Genomic DNA, 20,930 nt, shown 5'->3' with positions numbered 1-20,930 from the left:
AGAGATGTCAAAAATAACTGATAGATAAGTATCTTTTGCAAGTACTTTTTCTTATTTGGAGTAGTATTTGTGAAGTAATAGAAATATTTTGGACTAAATATAAAATGAAAACTTAAAACAGGTGTTTCAAGTAACTTTCAAGTAAATTTATTGCAAATAAAAACTAGAGTAGTTACTAACAGTTTGAATGTATGGTTATAGTGGTGTTGCATCTTTGGAAGCAGTCCAGTTTAAAATGCAATTCCTTGAACTAGAGTGTGGAAGTAAAGACGAATTTTTCAGTAGGACTGATAGAAATTGTAGATCCCTGTATCTGTTGACACTGGATAGCTGTGACCAGTGGTAGAAGGTAGTCATCCCTGCTGGGGTACAGAATATGCTCCTGTACATTTATAGTATCTCTGGACAAAAAACCTTGTCAGGGGTTTATGTGATGTAAAACCAGCACTGATGAGACCCCGCTGCCAACTGATCCTCATTCAAGATTTGCACACGGAGGGGAAACAGAACTAAATGCTGACAGCTGAAACTTTATAGTATGTGGACCTTTGTTTCTGGGAGTTTCTGGTTTTGCCGTTCTCTTCTAGTAAGGGGCATAGAAGAATGATAACTGTATATTTCTTGTCCATAGACTGGATCTTTTTTATCTGCCTATACACTGAATTTTAGAGGACAGCATGACTCATTTGCCATAAGATGCATTTGCCCTGTTTCTAGTCTTTAGTTGTTAGACTGGTAATTTCCAAAGCAACATCTAGACATTTAAAGAGGCAGTAATTACTGTAATGCTTCAAAAATAATAAAAAGGTGAGCTAAGACAAAATTGCTAAACTTAAGCTTTAGTTCAGTGTACAATAAACACAACCTACCCTTTCATCAAAAAGGAGACTGAAATTAATAGTGGTCTTTGCATTGGAAGCACATTGACTGGAGAAGAAGAAAAGGGACTATAATTGTGCACTGCAGTTTATCAGTAAACATTGAGCAGGGACAAGTTTAAAGCTAGTTAATTTTATTCAAAATATTGAATTAAAAAAGGTCTAAATGCAGAGTGTAGCTGTAGACCAGGAAAATGCAGGTTTTCTGATAGCTAACATGGTTTCAGTTTGACTGCCATTTCTCTGTGACCCCCTTGGCAATTCTGGAGCATTAGATTATTGTGTTAAAGACTGTAACGTTCAGGCACTTTAGCTTTAGGAAAGAAGAGAAGCATGTGGTGGCTGGAAGCACAGCAGAAATGAAACATTCTTCTGTAAGGAATAAAGATCAAAGGTCAGGTTTCTTCATGGAAGAGGCACAATCAAAGATGAGGAGAGGGCAAGAGACTCTCGAGTTTTTAAAAATAATGCAGTGAGCACATCAATATTGTGTAATAAATTCAATAATGACAATAATAACTTTGCTAAGAAATAGAATTTCATGTCAGGAGTTTTAGACCTGGAGCAGGGAGTAGGAGAGTTTGAGGTGCTTGTAGAATTAGATTGCAGTCCTCTGTGTTTCAAAAAACAGAAGTCTAAAGGTAGGTGTAGTTCTGAGGTCAGCAGGGCCAGTCTAAATGCCCATGTGTGAAGGCTGCACTAATAATAATAGTGCACTAATAACTGGCACTAAAATACCTTGCTGCTTAAAACCACTGTTAAACCTGTTTGTTAAACACAAGTCTTAAGGGGGTTTATGTTGGTCTTTTACATTGCTGTTGTTAACTGGTGCCCATAAATGGGTATGGCTTTCAAAGGCTATTCAACAAAGTACATATTCTTGGCTTAAAAACACACCAGCAGTTTGGGAAATGTATTTTAATAATGGCTCTGTCTGTAAAAACACTATGAAAATATTTGTCTGCATTGCAAATTCTGATTAACCCTGTCCTGAGCTCACAGGAACCATAACAGAAGCTTTAGTTTTGGTTCAATTTGTTTTGTTTCTTCTTTTGCTGTACCCTTTTCTCTGTTAGCATTGGGTTTTTTCTGCTTTTCCATCTTGTCACCTTAGGCCTATACTTGAATCTTTTTTCACAAGCTGTCATCCATTCCTTTTTTTACTTTTTTGCCTCTGTTCTTCTGCCTTCTTGCTGTCACTTGAGTGTGCTCACTTAGCTCCCTGCACCAGAACTGATGGCATAGTATTTAAGGTTTTTAGTAATTAATATTTTTTCTGTTCTTTAATTATATAAATCTCTTACAAAACATTGATTTGCTTTATCGGTCAGATTTTTGGCAAAACTGTGTAAAAATCAGTGAACAAAAGTATACTTTATTTATTACAAAAATCCAACATCTGCCTGTGAATGGCTTTATTTGCAAGAAGTAACCTCTTACAATTGGCTTTTCAAATGTAAAGCTTTTTTCTAGGATTAGTTCAGTGATTTGAAACTTTTCATTCTTTTAAATAGTATCAAGCTGCTGTCATGCAGAATTAGGAAAACATTTAAATTAATATTCTGGATAACCCGGCAGCTACTTTGCAGTATTGACTAGAGAAATTCTTCGAAGAATAGACTGTGGAACTAAACCTAAGAGAAGAATCATTTGTCTGTCTTCTACATTTAATCCTTTTCTTTAGTTTCTATGAGATTCCACCAGTTTCTAGGTTTATTTTGCTGTCTGCAGTGGTTTGCAGTGCACAGATATGCTGTAAGCAGCTATTCTAATGACTTTCTTGCTGGAATGGTAGAGATTTCATCTTACCATGACACAGTGGAGTGTACAAATGGCTCAGCAAGAATTCTGGGGAAAAGGTAAAACACTGACCAGAACAGTGTTTTATGGATATGCTGCTCTGAGGGAAATCATAAAAGATTAGCTGATTTCAGCAGAAGGTATGGTGTCTTTAAATATGTGTGCTTACATATCTGGATTTATGATTTTGATACTGCAAAGCGTGGTTTCTTTAGGTATTTCTGCATTCTGAATTTAAGTTTAAATATATATATATATTTGCATATATATGTGGTATGTTGAGAACTTTTACAAATGCTTCATTAACAAATAATGAATAGAAATAGCTGTTTTCCTAATGTTACCAGCTTAAGAGTTAAGCACAAGTAGTTACAAATAAAATGTCTTTTCATTCTCCTGTAAAAGTGCAGTTCTACTCTTTAAAAATAATTCTGTATTTAAAAATCAACACATGGGCACATTCACAGCTCTCTGTGCTTCGTTAAAAAACTCAGTGTTTGTTTCCAGCTTCTGCTTCTTAGAAGCATGGGATTTAAGATGGATGAGCAGGTATCCAGATCTTCTAGAGGATAAATTTTAATATTTAGATCTCAGGACAAGCGTATTTTAAGATAAACAGCTTTGTCCTGGAGACAATGGTGGGGGGAAAAAAAGGAAATTTTTAATTACTATTCTTGGGGTTCTTTATTTTGGTTGTTTTTTTGGGTTTATCCCCCCTAGATTAAAACCACAGTTTGACTGCCATTTTGTGTTTAATTAACTTAAGCATAACATGGCTTTGTGCCATCCAGTAATAAAGGCACTGTCTTGCTGCTACTTTCTGTTTAATTGTACACAATGAAAAAAAAATGTTTGGATGGGAAGCCTTAATATGGTTTAAAAGAAACATAATTAACCCTTTGGGTGCCTTAAGCTAGATCCTATTTAATGATGGGGCACTCCCTTGCATCTGCAGGCACACGGCTTGTTTCAACAGCTGCAAGAGAATTTGTCTTAAGTGACAATGCCCTGGGATTTCCAGAACTTGGAACTCAAAGGGGTATTTTAGACTACTGGTTAAAAAAACAACCCTCTAAACAGGGAACAAAATGAAAAGGTCTTTGGAAAAGTCCTTTTCATACTATTGTTATTATTTTTACGTGATGGGTTTATCAGCTTTGGGGACAAAATTATTGTTAAGCTTCTGGTAAAAACATCACTGGCTGAAGAATTCTACACAGAGAAAAAGAATACTTGGTATTCTTATATGACTGTATGTGCAAAATAAATTGCTTTATTAAGTGTAAATTCAGAGATGCACACCATACAGTAAACTGCAATAACTAAAATGAAACAAGGTCAGTGTGTAGAATTAGCCAATTCCATATTAAAGATGCACCATGCAGGCAACTCTATACTAAAGACTTTGTACAAATGATGCAGTTGAAACTTAGTTCAAACCTGCATCACAAAAATGAAGCTGTCAAGTTTAAATGATACTTTTGCCATCCTAGTTAGCTGGAATTAAAGATTGATGTTTTTTTCCCTTGAGGGGAAGAATTAGTTTAGGTACATGCAATGCTGAAAGCAATGGAAATAACAGGAGTCTTAATTCACAAAAAGTGAGTAAAAAATTAATTGACTAATGTTTTTATTCTAATATGTGCACCTTTAGTTGTGTAATGGTCCCTTTAACTGAAGAATGGGATATAATTTTTTTACTAGCATATGAACTTCTTTGAAATAACCAAGAGTCTTGGCATTGCCTGGTCTGGCTTTGGATGTACATTGTACTGAAACTATGGAATTTTAGTAATTTCTTTTAGACATGTAACTGAAAGTTAAAATGGCTAGTAAACTGCATTCTGACTGTAGAATTTAAGTACTAAATAAACTCTATGCATATTAGACCTGCTTCACTTGGGTTTATGTTTCATGCTATTGTTGGATTGGTTTTACTGTAGTCTGCAGCTGCAGTTGAGTGCCCGAGCTGCCTGCCCCCCCGAAGGACATTCCTGAATGGAGTATAGACTGACACTTCCCAGTGCAGAGTAAAGATGAAAGCTGTCACTCTCTAAAGCTGCCAGGATCTTTATTCCCTTTTCTGTTCCACTGGACACACAATTTGGGAGCTGGGTGATCAGGGACTGGAATACAAGACAGGCAGACATACACACACCAATATCACTACAAGTTGGGTTTGCTTTACACTTCAGTTTGACAGAGAAAAATTATATTTAAAGAAACCATTAAATTAAACTGACAATTTATTGAGACAAAGCTAGAAAGCAAACTAATGTGCAGCAAAACCCACAGGATTCTTTCTGCAGAGGCTGCAGGACTTCCTTGGAGCAGGATGCAATCACCATGAAAGGACATCACTGTCTCACTCAGAACCCCAAGAGTTACATAATGTTTGCTAATGATAAACATTAGGTTGTGGGAAAGCTGAGGCAAGGACACCAAGTAATTCACCAAGTCCATAAAGTCTGTCAGAGTGATCTGTAATTCAGAAAGCCATGGTTTGAGGTTGTTGAGTGCAGCTTGTCCCCTATGTCTGTGATCTTCTGAATTCATCTGAAATTCTGTTCGTACAAAGGAAGACAAAGCTAAGCTAGAGATGGTTGCTCAGTAATTTGCTTTCATTTGACACTGATGAATTAAAGGAAGCAGTTTGCCTTCCTCGTGAAGCTTTTGAGTATCTGTTGCACCTCCAACACAAGTCCCATTGATAAACACTCTGGGGACCTATCAAGAAAACAAAGTTGGTTTAGTTAGCTCTTGGAAACAAGGTAAACATTCAAGCAAGCCAATGTGGACTCCAGTACACACAATTATGGTGTTCTGCTACATGTGTGTATAATATTAGTGTACAACTCATACTTCTCCAGAATATTTACAGAGATGGGAAACTTGATGTGCCCCTCAAAAGTGGGATGAAGTCTTTGTATGGGTGATTGTAATAAATTCCAGTAATTGCGTTAAGTGAGACACTATAAAATTCAAGTGTTAAATACAATGGTTTAAACACACAAATGAAAAATGGCTTTGATACTTCAATTATTTCAGTTGGCAGTATGGCAAAGATCAATTCTGAGGGATAGCCAGAGAGGTTCTAGAAGAAGAGACAGAACCCTTCTGCAGTATTTAATTTAGGAGCTTGTATTCCAAATTTAAGTGTCACAAAGCAATTAAGGACTTGCTATGGATATAACCCAAGAGTGCTGTGTGTAGCCCAATTGTTACTTGTTATGTATAAGAGAATATACTCACTGTTCTGCCACCAGTCATCTGTTCCAGAACGTCTTGGAACTGCCTTCCATTCGTATTTTTGTCTAGTTCCACAGCTGTGTAATTCACATTCAAACCGTCAAACAAGTTTTTTGCCATTTTGCAGTATGGGCATGTTGTTTTAGAGAAAATCACCACACAGTTGTGTGAAACAATATCCTGTGTGCTCAAAAGAAAGTTAAAAGTCAGCGAGCTTCATGCACTTTGAACACTACTGAACAAGTTAATACACAAGTTAAAAACCTGCTCCTAGAGTAGCAAACAGAGGAAAATCTCTGCTGGCACTTCTGAAGGCAGGTTTGACCTGCACCTGGCTCCAAACTGAGCACAAGGATGGGGCAGTGTGTGGTACAACTCTGCTCTGCAGTCTGCCCAACTCCCTGCATCCCCCTAGATTGTTTTGGAGTTTTCTTTGTCTGTAAGGCACTTGGGATGTGCCAGTGGCAAACAGAGTGACCAAAAGCAATGGGTGGAAGATACACCCTTATCACTTTACTGTAAATTCAAGGGGATTTCAGGCTATCATTTACTGTCAGTAAATTTATATTAAAGAACCCCAAACCTTTAAAATATTTAACTTTCCTTGGTATCAGTAATTTTACAAGGTTCTCTCCCCAGTGTTGACAGCAGCACTGAATTTGAGTAGAAAGGTCTAAAAAACCATAGAATGGGTGCAGCCTAGGAAGATCAGGTTCCAAGGCTATGGATAAACAGAACTGCCAGCACGGCTTGATAACCATAATAAACATAGGAACAGGTTCAACAAGCAGAACTATTTACAGTATTTCTTTGTATAAATAAGAAAAAGTTTGAAGTAACTGGGTTTTATAAATGCTGAAAATTAGTAAAAGCAACATAAATAACGCTACCTGTATTTGATTCACAGCAGCATCATTAGACAATCTTAGAGTGGTCTGGCTGTTCCCCATTCTAGAACTAAAAAGAAGCGACAGTCAGACATTCGAGATTTCCAAGAAACGCCACATCGCCCTGTTTTGTTTCGATATTTAACTGAGTTCTCCGTGCAAGTTCCCTTGGGCCGCAGCACCCAGAGCCCCGCAGCTCCTTGGGTGCCTGCAGGGAAGGGGAGCGGCGGGATGGCTGCGGATCAGCCCGGCGGGGCCGTTACACGGGAAACGCTCCGCGCCGCCGGTGACACCGCACACGCACACGGGTGACACCCGCGACACGCCCGCCCCGGCAGCGGCTCCGCGCCCCTGCCCTGCCGGGATACCCGGCACCCCGCCCGCTCCGATCCCTGTCCTCATCCCCATCCCTGTCCTCATCCCTGTCCCTGTCCTCATCCTGTCCCTGTCTTCATCCCTGTCCGGATCCTGATCCCTGTCCTGATCCCGATCCCTGTCCTGATCCTGATCTTGATCCCGAACCCTGTCACTGTCCCAATCCCGATCCCGGTCCTTGTTCCGGTCCTGATCCCAATCCCTGTCCTCATTTTGATCCCTGTCTTCATCCCTGTCCTGATCCCGATCCCTGGCCTCATTCTGATCCCTGTCCTGATCCTGATCCTTGTCGCTGTCCCGATCCTTATCCCTGTCCTCATCCTGATCCCGAACCCTGTCGCTCTCCCAATCCCGGTCCTTGTTCCAGTCCCGATCCCTGTTCTTGTCCCCGTCCAGGTCCCAATCCCGGCCCTAATCCCAATCCCAGTCAAGGTCCCGGTCCCTGTACCGATACCGATCCCAGTCCCGGTCCCTATCTCTATCCGTGTCCCGACCCGATCCTTATCCCTGTCCCAGTCCCATTCCCAGTCCCGATCCCAGTCCCTGTTCCAGCCCGTGTCCTTGTCCCGGTCCCAGTCCCAGTTCCGATCCCTATCGCTATCCCGATCCCGGTTCTTATCCCTGTGCCATTCCCAGTCCCGATCCCTATCCCGCTCCGGCGCCCCCGGCCCGCACTTACCGCCCCCCCCACGCCGCCGCCACGCGGCGCAGCGCCCCCTGCAGGGCCATGGCGGCAGCAGGAAGGGGCGGTGCTCCCCTCAGTCCTCACGGCGGTCCGACACCGCTCCTGTAAGGGCCCCGCGCCGCCTCCCGGGGCTGCCCGCAGCGCTGCCGGTGCGCCGGGAGCGCCAGCGGCACAGGGCTGGCATAGGGACGGCTCAGGGACAGAGCAGGGACAGCACAGGGACAGTGCAGGGACAGTGTAGGGACAGCACAGGGACAGAGCAGGGACAGCGCAGGGACAGCGCAGGGACAGCACAGGGACAGCACAGGGACAGTGTAGGGACAGCGCAGTGCTGGCACAGGCGCAGCATGGGATGGGGCAGCTTTCCCGGCATGGGGTCAGGAGACGCGTAGAGAGGAGCTGAGTTTCCCGGGATCGGGGTCTGGAGCGGTGTAAAGAGGGGCTGGATTTCCCGGAGGCCAGGGAGCCGCTCCTGGTGCCGGGGAAATCGGGGAGATTCGGCCTCCTGCCCGGCCGACTTCCAGACGCCAATTTTGGTGGTGCCTTTGCTTCATCCAGTGTAAAACTTACTTTAAATCTCCTCCGTCCCAGTTTCTGTTGCCTGTTCTTCCTCACGGTTCTTTCCTGCCTTGCAGTTCTTCAGTCAGAAACTGAGCTGTGAAGCAAACAGGAGTGTTGGGAATGGAATAAATAACGTGTGGGGGATGGAGAACTCCTCCTGGTACCTGGGAAGTTATGTGAGAGGAGTTGATTAATCGTGTAATATGTGGAATGTTCTTAGTGGCTCCTGGGAAAACAAAAATAATGGAGGTTTTACTTTATGTGGAAAGGTTTTTTTAATTTCCTCATTCTGCTCAGTAAAAGCTGTTCAACGATATTCTGTTATTTCACCGCCACATACCTTGCTATGGAGCCTGGTTAAATACGTGTCCTTGGCAGAGAACTCCTGTGGAATACCCTCTGAGTATCCCCTCTGGGGTCTGCACAAATATTTCAGTACTGGAGAAACTTTTCTATCCCCCTCTTAGTTGAGAGGGTAAATTGTGCTCTGGATCATTATTCAGTGCTCAGCCCTATGTTTAAAAAATACTGCAAGGAAATGCAAACCAGTATTCGTGTACTGGTTTGGTTTTGCTCACATGTATCTATAAAAAAGGGAATATGTGTTCATGCGTGATGTATCTTAATAATGTAGTATCTTTCTGGATGTTGATTACTCTTAAATGAATTTACCTGTGATGTAAAATTGTCTAATGTTTTGCAACTTAATTTTGCTTTCCTACAAAACATCAGTATAACCTGTTACAGTAGCGAGAAAATGCAGTTGAAACCAATTGTACCCATGCCACATACTTTCATTTTACTGAATGGTAACTTGCTTGCTCATTTCAGGTAATGATCTTGCCATGTAATCTTCTGTGATAAAACTGATAAACTCTCAGGTATCTAATGCCACATGGAAATAGTTTCATATCAAATCCTGATTCAATTATATAAATGGTGGTTAATAATGTCATTATGATCCCCAAAGCAAGCTGTGGAAACTATTTTGTAATGAAAGTGTCTCGTTAAGAGCAAACCCACTATATCTATTGCATTAAATTTGGCAGAAAATCACCCCCCTGACATTCCAGCTGCTCCTCAGATATCAGAGGGGCTGGGACAGCCGGGTTTAGCTTCTGAGCCGTGGCCAGTTCGGCAGCAGACATGCAGAGCCGGTGTGGCACTGGAATGGGATGATCTTTGGAGTTCCCTCCAGCCCAGCCCACTCTGTGCTTCTGTGCCGGTGGTGAGTACCCTGCGTGCAGAAGTGTATCTGAACACATGAAATATGAACAATACAGCCAGCTACAAGCACATTCAGTTGGGAGATGCCAAAGTGGCACTAAGAGTATGATCACAAACACAGGCTGGCTTTCTGAATTTCCCGAGCAAGCACCCGCTATAGCTGAGTGCTAGAGTCTTACCCAGTGGGTGTCCTCGAGGGGAGGAGATGGGTAGAGCCCTCTGACAGTGCCAGGATACAGAGATGGAGTCTCCTCTGACCTCCCTTACCACTAGAGCTGTATTTATATTGTTTTCAGTGAGTGATGGGAGCAGGTAAAGTTATGGCTGACATAATTTCCCGCCTAAGTGGAGTTTGATTTTAGTCATGAGCATATATGGGGGTTATTGACACAAAGCCAGGTCATTGTTTGGGTCATTCCTTTGGCTTAGTTCCTGCAGCCTGCATTGTTCCTGCCAGAGCATGACCACAGCACCTCTGTGATGCTCCATCCTTTGTTTCATATCTGCATTGATTTCAGCAGGGCGAGACAAACTCGCTCCGTGCTGCTCCTGCTTTGTTCCCTCCTCCCGGAGCAGCACACCGAGCTCCTGCAGGGATCCTGCTCCTGAGGGTGCAGGCAGCTTGTCCCTGCTGGACCACTGCCAATGCACATGCTCCTTCTAGCTCACCTTGCTTTTTCACTGTTCTCCCCAGCGAAGGCAGCCTTAAATGAAAAAGGGAACAAGAACTACAATATTTTCTGGAAACTTGAAAATAAATCTCTTTGCAGCTATGTGTGAGGCTGAGTGTGCTCTGCACCATTCCCTGCTCCCTGAGCAGCAGAATAGAGCAGAATTGAGATGAGGGGCTTTTGGGTGTCATTGTAATGCACTGACCGTGTGTCTCACTGAAAAGAAGGATTACTTGTAGTGCAGCAGATGTACAGGATGTGTTTCTGAAGAGGTAGCACTGGTTTAGGGGATGCACTGGGGCTTTTGGATGAGGCATGGAAATGGGACTTGCCCACTGGAAGCATTTCAAGCCCTGTTCCAATTTTCATGAGCTGTAGCTCAAATAATAATTCCAAATCCAGTTCAGGAAATGATATTTATTCATTATGGCTTTGTCTTCTAAATACATAAATATTACTCTATACCCATTGACAGATAAATACTGTCAGTGATTGGTATAATTCACCATGTTACTGGGTGTTGTAGTACATATTTGTGTGCTACATATTTCAATACCAGGTCTGAAATGTTTTAAATACACTTGTGGTGCCCTGGATGCTGAGTTGTTTTGACACAGATGGGGATATCACTAACATACTGAAGAAGAAAAATGACCCAATTCTGCCTTTTGCAAATTTAAGGTGGAATAATGTTTTCTGACAGTGTTGGAGAGTGTTAAGAAAATTATGAGCATCAAAGATTATAATAAGTCATGATGAGAGCTTGTTTTGGGGCCTCAAATCCTGCAATCAATATTCCCTAGGGGGTACCGGTTTGTTTGGTTCTGCTAGGAATGCTACCCTCCCAGTTTTTGTGTGTTTGAACAGAAGAAATTAACCTGGAACATGGAGAGAGCATGGGGAGAGCATGTGCCAGCTGCAGCTGTGCAGTTGCTCAGGTAAGCAAAGTGAGCTCTGAGATCCCAGATTCTGCAGGCTAATGTAGGATGTGCTCCATGGCATTACTGTTTGTCCTTCAGATTTACAGGCAACATTTTCCTAATGACCATTTTTTTTTTTTTGCTATGGTCTTTTGATGGCTATTTGTATCAGAATTAAAGGACATTTTTGTGATGGATAAAGCAGAGACTTTTCTATCTTTTTATTAACCCAGCTTTATATCCAGGATACAGAGTGAGATGCATGCACAGTGTCTGAGAGAATCAGTCACAGAATATCCTGGGTTGAAAGGGACCCTGAAGGATCATAGAGCCAAACTCTTGTTCTTGCACAGGACACCCCAATAATCCCACCACGTGTCTGAAAATATTGCCCAAAAGCTTCTGGAAGTCTGGCAGGCTTGGGACCATGACCACTATCCTGGTGGAACCTGACCACCCTCTGGGTGAAGAACCTTTTCCTAATGTCCAGCATAAACTTCATTGATACTGCTTCTTGCTGTTCCCTCTGGTCCTTGTACTTTTCTCTGTTTTACTTTTACTGTTTTCTTGAGGTATTCCTGTGACCGTGCTGTCCCAGCTGGTATCAACCACGTACTGCAGGGCACATGGTTGGGAGTAATGACATAAAAACCCCCAAACCCCTTAAAAACCTCTTTAGAGTCACTAAAACTGCTCCTAGTACCCCAGCAAACCATCCCAGCACCCCCAACCCCCTTCAAACCCCCTCAGCACCCCCAAATCCATTTTAGCTCTCTCAGACCCCTTCCAACCCCAAATCCCTTTGAGCACCCTCTAAAACCCCTCCCAGTGTACCACATATTCTCCTAGCATCCCCAATCCCCCCTCAAACCTCAACACCCCCGAAACCCTTTTTAGTTGTGCTTTAGCATCCACAAATCCCTCCCAGCACCCTGTAAAACTCCATTAGCACATTCAATTCCATCCTAGCACCCCTAAAACCCCCTTAGCACCACCAACCCCCTTCCAGCACCCTCTAAAACCTCTTCAGCACCACCAAAACTCCTCGTTACCCGCACCCAAACCATCCCAGCGCGCCCCTCGCCGTGACTCGGCGGACACCCGGGAGCACCAAAGCTCCAGAGAAGAGAAGCAGCGCCGATAAACTCAGGCAGTGACCGTGTGAAGGCTCTGCTTGCACATAAAACACAACAAAGCCCTATGCGCTCGGGACGGAGAAGGAGACAGCCGCACACCCCGCCCCGCCGGGGCCGCCATGAGGGCGGCACCAGGGGCGTGGCCGCCGTGAGGACGGAGGGGGCGTGGCCTCCCGCCCCCGGCCCCGCCCCTCCTGGGGGCGGGCCCACGTCGCTCCCGTGGCAACGCGTCCGGCGTCGCCCCGAGTAGGCGGCGCGGCGGCGTTGGCTCAGGCATTCGCGGCGGGCAGCCCGGGGCGCGCCGGCGGGGTCCTGCGGCGGGCGGCGGCGGCCGGAGCGGTGGCGGCCGGGCGAAGATGGCGGACGTGCTGAGCGTGCTGCGGCAGTACAACACGCAGAAGAAGGAGATCGTGGTCAAGGGCGACGAGGTGATCTTCGGAGAGTTCTCCTGGCCCAAGAACGTCAAGACCAACTATGTCATCTGGGGGTAAGCGACGCGGCCGGGGGAAGGGGCGGGTGGGGGGAGAAGTTGCCCCGAAGTTGCGCCCGGGCAGCGGGGACGGGGGTCCCGCCGTCCTTGGCGCTCCGGGTGCCCTGCAGGTGGCGAGGCGGACGGGGTCGGGCGGGCTGATGCCGCCTCCCGCAGGGCCTCGGGGCCCCGGTGTCCTGCCCGGGTGTCCCGTGGGCGATTCCTGTCCGCTGGCAGCCCTGCCGGGCAGGGAGCGCTCGCCGCTCCCTTCGGGAACGTTCCCGGGTCCTGCCCTGGGTCAGGAGAGCCGCGGAACCGGGGCCGGGCCGTTCCTCGGCTCTCGGCGCTCCCGTCCGAGCCGCCCGGCGGGGCCGCGTCCTGCAGACTCATGCGATGAGATGGCTGGAGGCAGCTTCTCCCAAGTTTTTCCGGGTGTTTGGCGAAAAAGAGGCGTTATATTGTTGTCCGGACAACGCTCTCGGGCACATTGTGGGATTCTTGGGGTGTTCTGCACGGAGCCAGGAGTTGAATGAGTCCCTTCCCACTCAGCGGGGTCTGTGATTCTACTGCCTTGGCTTGTCGGGGCTGCTTCTCGTCTCCTGGAGCTCGGATGCACCAGAACAAAGCCAGCCAGGTCCAGAGCGACGCTGCCTCTGATGAGCTGTGCAGGTGCTCTGCCCCCACCTGAGGCCTCTTCCTGGGCAGGACTTAGTGCACGCTGTTTCCTAGTTGGTCTTATCTTAGTAAACGAGTAGAGAGAGTGTTTATGTGGCTTAAATGATTGTATTAGATAAAAATGCTTGGTTTTAGAAAGCTCAAAAATGAGTTTTTACCTGTTGGATTTCCTACTGTAGTATGGATTGCTTGCATTGTGGAGGAGTTTTTTGTTTGCCTTTTCTTAGTATTTAGCTTGTTTCTTGATGTCCTCACTAGAAGCATTCCAATGAATCTTTTTCAGTCTCAAGTGGGAAAAATCCTTCTTGTTAAAGCTCAGGTGTTGATCAAAGAGGACATGTTAGTCTGTGAACCTTTGTGGAAAAGCAAAAGTACCTGCAGATTTCTCAGAAAACCCCAAACTTATCTGACCAGGAATACTTTTTTTGTTGTTCTCGTAATTATGATATGACTATTACTAGCCTGAGATTGAGAGAGAGAAAGCTTGTCTTCAGTTGTAGGTGGACTTTTTGTAGCTGATCTTACTTTGTACCTTATATATTACTAGAAATGTGCTTTTTCATTAACTATTGCAAGCTTTCAAAAACTAATTTTTGGAGTTATTTTTGCTTCCTGGCTGAGTGAGGGATACTGGTATGTGGACTGAAGAGGAAGAAAAATATTTGGATAAGCAGTTAGAAAGTCTTGGTTGTATTTTTGCTGGGCAATGTGTAGACAGTTGTGGTGGTTTCCTTGCTACAAGTTGCTTTTCCCAAGTGGTAACAGGTAGTGGTTAAGTAGACAAACAAGTTTCATTGCCCTTCTGCAGGGAGCAAGAAACTGATATGCCAACCCTATCCTATTGCTCAGGAGAGCTTGGAGTAGACCTGAAATGGTTTCCAAAAGCCTAAAAGCAGCTGGAGAGCAAACTTTGCTATGTACAGCCAGGCAACTTTATCTTCCTGGTCGAGAAGGATGTGTGGGTGAACAGAGGATTCCCTGAGCACAGCAGCAGCAGCTCCTTGTCAGAGCTGTGTGTGCCATGCTCATACACGTTCACCTCCTGGGGTACATGTGTGGTAGAATTTGAGGGGTTTTGTTCTTTGGTTTGTTTGAGGTGAGTTAGTTAATCTTGGTTAGTAATCTTGGTGGCTTCTGAACTTTTGATAGGATCAGAATGCTGTCAGTTCACAGCATTTCTTGTCAACCACTGTGGCGTTTTGCATGTCTCAGCTTTAAATTGAAGACACTGTAAAAATGAGACCAGTTCTGCAAGCCATGCTCAGTAGCTTGAATGCCACACTTTAGAAGCTGCTAATTTAGGTAATTGCCACACTCAGGAGGGACATTTTCAAAAACTTTCAAGTTTCAAACCATTTTATATTCAGGTCACTTGCCAGGATCTAAATTATGCTTGCACTGAGCAGGTGTTGGTAGCTTAGTCTTTCACAGAACAAACCTTGAGTTCTGTTTTAGGTGTCCACAGTGTGGTTGCTGTAATTGCATCTCCAGCCTGAAGAGAGTAATGCTAGGCTGAGGAGCAGCAGTGGCATTTGTCCCTGCTAGAATTAGAAGTAGTCCCATGAGACATTTAGCTGTGGCTCCTCGAGCAGCTTAGCTGGCAGAAGTCAGCAGTGCTGCCTTGCATTGCCTCTGCTAGCACAAGTGTCACCCTAACAGGGAATTGGTCTGAGGAATCAAGCCAAGTTCAAGGTAACCTGGAGGAAAAAAAAAAAAAGTGGGAGGGAAAACAACTTTAATCCAGTTTAGTTTCCAGATAATAATTATAGGGATGCTTCTGCTTGCACATGAAAAATGCTGGATGGTCTGAGATGAAGTGGTTTGTGTGTTTTGACCTATGGGGCTAGAAGAGTGATTAATGAATCTATTTCAAAACCAAAGGAAGGAATCAATCTACCAGAGAAATTTATTGCTTTGTTTGGCTAGTCAAGGGGCTAGGATATGCAGCTGAGTTTTTAAACAGTGGGAGCTGGCCCTGGGTATTGTCAGTTGTGTGATACTCAGTGTGCTTTGTCTTGTGTTTTTGGAGGCTTCTGCTTGGTTTTGTGGATGAGACACAGGTCTTAGTACCTCTGTAAAACTTAAGGCTTTGAAACAGGGAAGAGGAAATAAAGCTGTTAAAAATTAATAAATTCCTGGTGCCCACAGGTGGAAGGTGAATGGATGAGTAAGAAGTAAGTTTCTGGTGTTAAAAATGAGTAAAAACTTAGTCTTTCCTATTATATAAACATTTTCTCCATTTTTAAGCTGGAGTTTATTTTGTAAAAGATGCAGCTCTTCCTTATATTTTTGCTTGAATGATTGTCACTGGATTTGTTGAGGTCTGCTTCCTAAGGTTTGAATTTTTTTCTTAAGTAATTAATGCCATAAGTGAATATGGGAAATAACAGAATTAATTTCTATTTCTACTTTGGATGTTTGTAGATGGAATGAGGCAAGCTGCCTTCAGATCTGCCTGTTTTTAGTTTTCTGTTTATTTAGCAGGAGCACACACTGATGTTGAAATGTCAGTTTAGGCTGAAGTTTTCTCCTTGTGTGCAACTGCTTGTCCATCTGATGATTTCCCATTAATGTGCAATATCTTGTCCTCCTAATAAAACATTCTTAGAGCCGTAATGAGCACAGGGAATTCTTGTGTGTGTGGTTGAAGTGTTGAAGTATCAGCTGTGCCCTGCTGAGCTTTGGCAATGCCTGTGGCTTTCTAATACTGTATTTTTTCAATTAATAGATAATGTTGTGTTTTGTTTTTTTTTTAAATATTTTGTCATTTATTGCTAGACATTGTTAAAGCTTGAGTAGATGACCAGCTGGACTTTTCTATCATGCTCAGTGCACATGGCACACTTCAAAGAAATAATGAGTTATTTTGAACTAAGATAATCTAAAGTGTTTGTTTTAAAATGAAGTGACAACTGTGTCATGTGACATCATGGCTTTGCTTCGGAGCCAAGCCTGTGTGTAGGAAGCTTTTGTTTCTGCTAGTGCTTCCAGTATGTTTAGATACCACCTTATCAAAGCTCCTTACTGCTTTGCTGCTTGTTCAAACAGTTCCTTGCCGAGGAATCTAGTTCTGGTGGCTGCCTGTAGTTGTGATGCCAAATTTTGGCTTCTTAGCAGTTGAAAGAAAGATCCTGTGTCTACTCCTTTTCCTCTGCAGCAACAAAAAGTACAGGCACCCTCCACCTCATGCAGACCAGGTTTTCAGAAGGAAGGGACAGTGGTAAGACAGACCCTTTACTCCACAGTTTTGGTATCCTGAATCCCTTTTCTCTGCATGTTATTCTTATATTGGTTTTCTCAGGCATCTTTGTGAAGGTGGGGTTTTGAACTTTACTGCTGATAACAAGTTCTGAACAGGTTATTGGGCATTCTTGGCTAATTTCAGAAAAGTGATAATAAGCAAAGCAGTAGCTGGTATTAAATCCACAGTACTGAGAAAACAGACTTACATTCCTGTTGGTTTAGTAGATTTTTGTGTGGCTCTTTCAGGCTCCATAAAGTTGTGACTGAGTATTTATTTCCTCTCCTTTCCCTCAGTGAGGTTGACACTTCTGTGGTGTGTTTTGGGGCTCATGATAAGCCCTCATGAGTAAAGCCACTGTACTCAGAGGGAAAACTCTTTTAATGGAAGTGTTTCTTCCTGAAATCTCTTGTTTGTTGAAAATTCTCTACCAGTCTTAAATTTATAGCTTTGGGTTGGTTTTGTGGTGACTTCCTCAGGCTTTAAGGTGAGCCAGCTGGTTGAGGACAGGGACTGGGCAATGTGCAGGAGTCCTGTCCTGCCTGGAGCTGGGGTTTGACAGGTCCCCAAGTGGGGGTGGCAGTGGAATTGCTGCTCTTGCTGCTTTCCTGACTGCCAGGTCTGTTTCTCAGAGCAATTGGAGTGCTTAGGGAGTAGGGTTTTTAAAAACATGGACAGGCATTGCTTCCCCTACAAAATCTTGTAGTAACAGCATAATGGGTGAATGTGTGAAAGGGGGAAGTTGTGTTCAATGTACATGGAGCCAAGCTGCTCCAGGGATTTATCTGGCCTTGTTTGGTGTTTTTTTTCTTTCTTTCTTTTTTTTTTTTTTTTCCAATAGTTGCACAGAACAAGTTCTGTTTTAGACTTAAAAGCTGTATCTTTGAAACAAGCTGAGACTGAACTTGATGCTGTTGTGTTGCTCTGATGTGGTCTGACTTCAGTATGGGAGATCACTGTGATTTTGTACCTTTTAGGATTTTGCTGGTTTTGTGTGCAATTAGTTTGTAGTCACTCCTTATTTTAATCTTTCAGCACCATTTGGAACTCTTTCCTCCCTAGACTTTGTGGAATTTATATATCCCAAATTCTCACTGTGCTTTCTCTAGTGCTGAAAATTCTGGCCTGTTATACCTGAAGATGACATAATACTTTATTTAAGTTCAGTTTCTCTGGCTGTCTCACATAGGATAGACAGTTCCTTTGATAATCAGAATAAATAGTATGAATGAGGGGGAATGTGTGCTTACGATTTCCTAAGTCTTGCTTATTTATTTTGCAATGCATCCAGCTCTTATTTTGGATTTTTTTTGGACTTTGTTTTAAATAATTCATTCAGTAAAGAGGCTGCAAGAACTCATCTCACTCACCTGTATATTTTAGTACAATTGAGAGCTCACTAGTTTGGCAGGAGCCTGATAATAATATTAACTGCTTCCTTTTTAAACTGTCATCTGGAAAGAAAAGGGACCTTTTCTAAAAGAAGGTGTTCTTGAGACAGAGATGGAGAAGTTAAATGTTACAATCTTTTCCTGTGTTACAGGACAGGGAAGGAGGGCCAGCCCAGGGAATACTACACTTTGGATTCCATCTTGTTCCTACTCAATAATGTGCACCTTTCCCATCCTGTGTATGTCCGTCGTGCTGCAGTAAGTAGACCATACAAAATGTGATTTTTTTGTCTTGTGATAATGAATACATGTGTAGTTATTTTCAGGGAATGATAATAGCACTTGTGTCTATGAATTTGGCTGGGGAAAGTGAGAATGATATGTAGCAAAGTGTATGAGTTGTAAAAACAATCACCTCTGCAGAAGGATCACATGACAGGTCCTGACAGGGTGGAGTATTTTTCTTGACAATTCACTTCCTAACAGTCTATCACTTCAAACCACCAAATTATGTTTACACCAAGAATCTGTCAACCAATTATTAACAGTAATGGCAGCATTTATCTTGATATTCTATGGACACAGTTGTTTCCAGCACTAAACTATTTCAGAAGTGCTTTTGTCCATCTGTTGTGTGGATCTTAGTCTAGATGATCCTTTAATGCTGTAGATGGCAGGGATCTACAGAATGGAGAAAAGCAGAACATCTTTGGAATGAACTTGGAAGTAAGCCCAATTAAAAAAATTACTGGTTAAGCCCTACAAATAAAGGTACAGGAATTTTTAAAAAGTCCTTTTGATTTCCATTTGACTGCTTTCTAGGAGGCCACTCTTGCTCTTTCCTTGTGCTTCATTGTTACCTGAGACAGCAGTGCTGTGTTGGAATGACACAATTGAGATACTTGGTTTCTATGTATCAACACAGACCCCTGGCAGAGAAGTGTGTGTGATAAGAGTTCTTGATCTTATTTGCAGGTTTGAAAGGAGGGAGGAAAAAGGCTGCCCTGTCTTTCAGTTTCATAGCAGGATTAATTTTGTGTAGCTGAACATCCTCTAGGATGTGGTTGCACTTGAAGCTTCCTTGGGTGGCAGGACACATGGGCATGTCTTTGTGTGAATATGAGTAGCTTTCAGTAAAAGGGAAAAATCTTCAGCAAGAGTCTCTATGAGGGAAGAACAGTTTAATGTCACATCTGTTGTCTTTTCAGACTGAAAACATTCCTGTGGTAAGAAGACCTGATAGGAAAGACTTGCTTGCATACCTAAATGGGGAAACATGTGAGTAAATGTGTTCTTTTGACTTGGACACACAGTGCTCTTTACTGCTCATATTCATGGCACAAGTGAGGGGTATGAGGGGAAGATGGGGTAAACAATAGGCAGTTTGCATCTTAACTGCATGTGCTGAAACTTCTCAAACAAAGCTATTATTTCTTATGTTTTTAATTGCTTTATTAACAATTAAAATTAACTGTTTTGCTTAGATAGGAGCTGCATTCCTATATATAATGTTTAGAGGTGAACATTACTATTACGATTAACCTACTTTGGTTAATAATTATGTGTTAGAATGCTTAGCATATATGTTTTTTCCTTCTCTAGGCTATGGGAAGCTTTCAGTAGTACATTGATCTTGAATGCAAGAAGTATGTGGGATGAAATCTTCAGTTTAATAAAATATATTAAATCACTGCTTTGTCAGTCTGGCAGATTTGCCTAGCATGATCTTAAATTTTTTGTTAACAATAGAGAAAAGAGATTTATCTGAGAAAAACAGAAATATCACCTTTGTAAGACGCCCTGTTTTGTAGGTGGTCTTTAAGTATCCTAGAGTATGAGATTTTTTTCTGTAATATGTTGAGTAAAATCACTTTATATATAAAAGGGATCAGCAGGTTGTCTTTTTAAAAAAAAACTAGACAAATCAGTAGATCTTGATTCTAGATTCTAATTCTCATTGTGACTGTTTTCTCTTTTATGAGTGGTATATTGAGATCATAGAATCATTGATTAATTTATGTTGGAATGGACCAGAAGTCACCTGGTTCAATCCCCTTTTCAAAGATGGGCCAAAAGACCCTGAGCAACATGATTTAACTTTACATTCAGTCAGGTTCTGAATATCTCCATTCCATTCCAGTCCCAGTGTTTGACCACCTTTGCTACCTAATATGTAGAGTTTCCATTGTTGTAGTTCATCTGTTGTCCTTTTTAAAACCCAAATATTATTACAAATATTTTCTATTTAAACTGAATGTTCTGTTTGAGTGCAGCAACCTCATCAAGCATAGACAGAAGTGCTCCACTTGAAATTGGTCTTCAACGATCCACTCAAGGTACAGTTTAACTGAAAAATAACTTTGAGGTTTATTTTATAAAAATCTACTGCAATATTGCATTTTAATGTCCTCTTTTTCTTATAGTTAAAAGAGCAGCAGATGAAATATTAGCAGAAGCAAAGAAACCAAGAATAGAGGTAATGACAGTGACTGTCATCAATACAAATTGGGGGTGGAGGTAAATGATGGTGTTTATCTGTTTTTGTAGGAATTCCATTGGGTTACCTGTCCTTTGGTGTACAGAGTGCTTCTGTTCATGTGAATGGGAACTGGAAGGGGTTAGAAATTAGACTTGGAGAATTGTGGTTCTTGAGGAAACTTCCAATAGCTCTGCACTTAATGCTAGATCAATGCACAGATCAAAAGTCATAGGAAAGAAAGGTTGTCCTTGCAAATGTGAAGAAAATACTTCTGGATAGCTTTAAT

The 20,930-nt window shown here is 42.8% G+C and overlaps 2 protein-coding genes across 3 annotated transcripts in view; one reads left to right on the top strand and one right to left on the bottom strand.

The window, feature by feature from the left end:
- Window positions 1-3,925: 3,925 nt before the first annotated feature.
- Window positions 3,926-8,463, bottom strand: GLRX2 (glutaredoxin 2). 2 transcript variants are annotated; one of them, XM_014886749.2, is made up of 4 exons: window positions 8,445-8,463; window positions 6,818-6,884; window positions 5,931-6,107; window positions 3,926-5,405 (listed from the first exon to the last, which is right to left on the bottom strand). In XM_014886749.2, the coding sequence occupies exons 2-4, from the start codon at window positions 6,875-6,877 to the stop codon at window positions 5,286-5,288; spliced, it is 357 nt and encodes a 118-aa protein (XP_014742235.2). In that variant the 5' UTR covers window positions 6,878-6,884; window positions 8,445-8,463; the 3' UTR covers window positions 3,926-5,285. The 2 variants fall into 2 exon arrangements, with proteins under 2 accessions (XP_014742235.2, XP_088026270.1); XM_088170144.1 differs by lacking the exon at window positions 8,445-8,463 and adding an exon at window positions 7,869-8,217.
- Window positions 8,464-12,702: 4,239 nt separating this feature from the next.
- CDC73 (cell division cycle 73) overlaps window positions 12,703-20,930 on the top strand; it is a 101,001-nt gene continuing 92,773 nt past the window's right edge. The window contains exons 1-5 of the mRNA XM_014886699.2: window positions 12,703-12,876; window positions 18,318-18,423; window positions 19,374-19,443; window positions 20,439-20,501; window positions 20,589-20,641. Coding sequence (XP_014742185.1) covers window positions 12,746-12,876; window positions 18,318-18,423; window positions 19,374-19,443; window positions 20,439-20,501; window positions 20,589-20,641 — 423 coding nt within the window. The 5' untranslated portion in view covers window positions 12,703-12,745. The remainder of the gene's footprint in view (window positions 12,877-18,317; window positions 18,424-19,373; window positions 19,444-20,438; window positions 20,502-20,588; window positions 20,642-20,930) is intronic.

Source organism: Sturnus vulgaris, chromosome 9 (genome assembly GCF_052056855.1).
Source record: "Sturnus vulgaris isolate bStuVul1 chromosome 9, bStuVul1.hap1, whole genome shotgun sequence".
In the NCBI taxonomy this organism is placed as follows: Eukaryota; Metazoa; Chordata; class Aves; order Passeriformes; family Sturnidae; genus Sturnus; species Sturnus vulgaris.
Note: the sequence above shows the minus strand (reverse complement) of the source record. Positions and strands in the feature narration are given on the sequence as shown.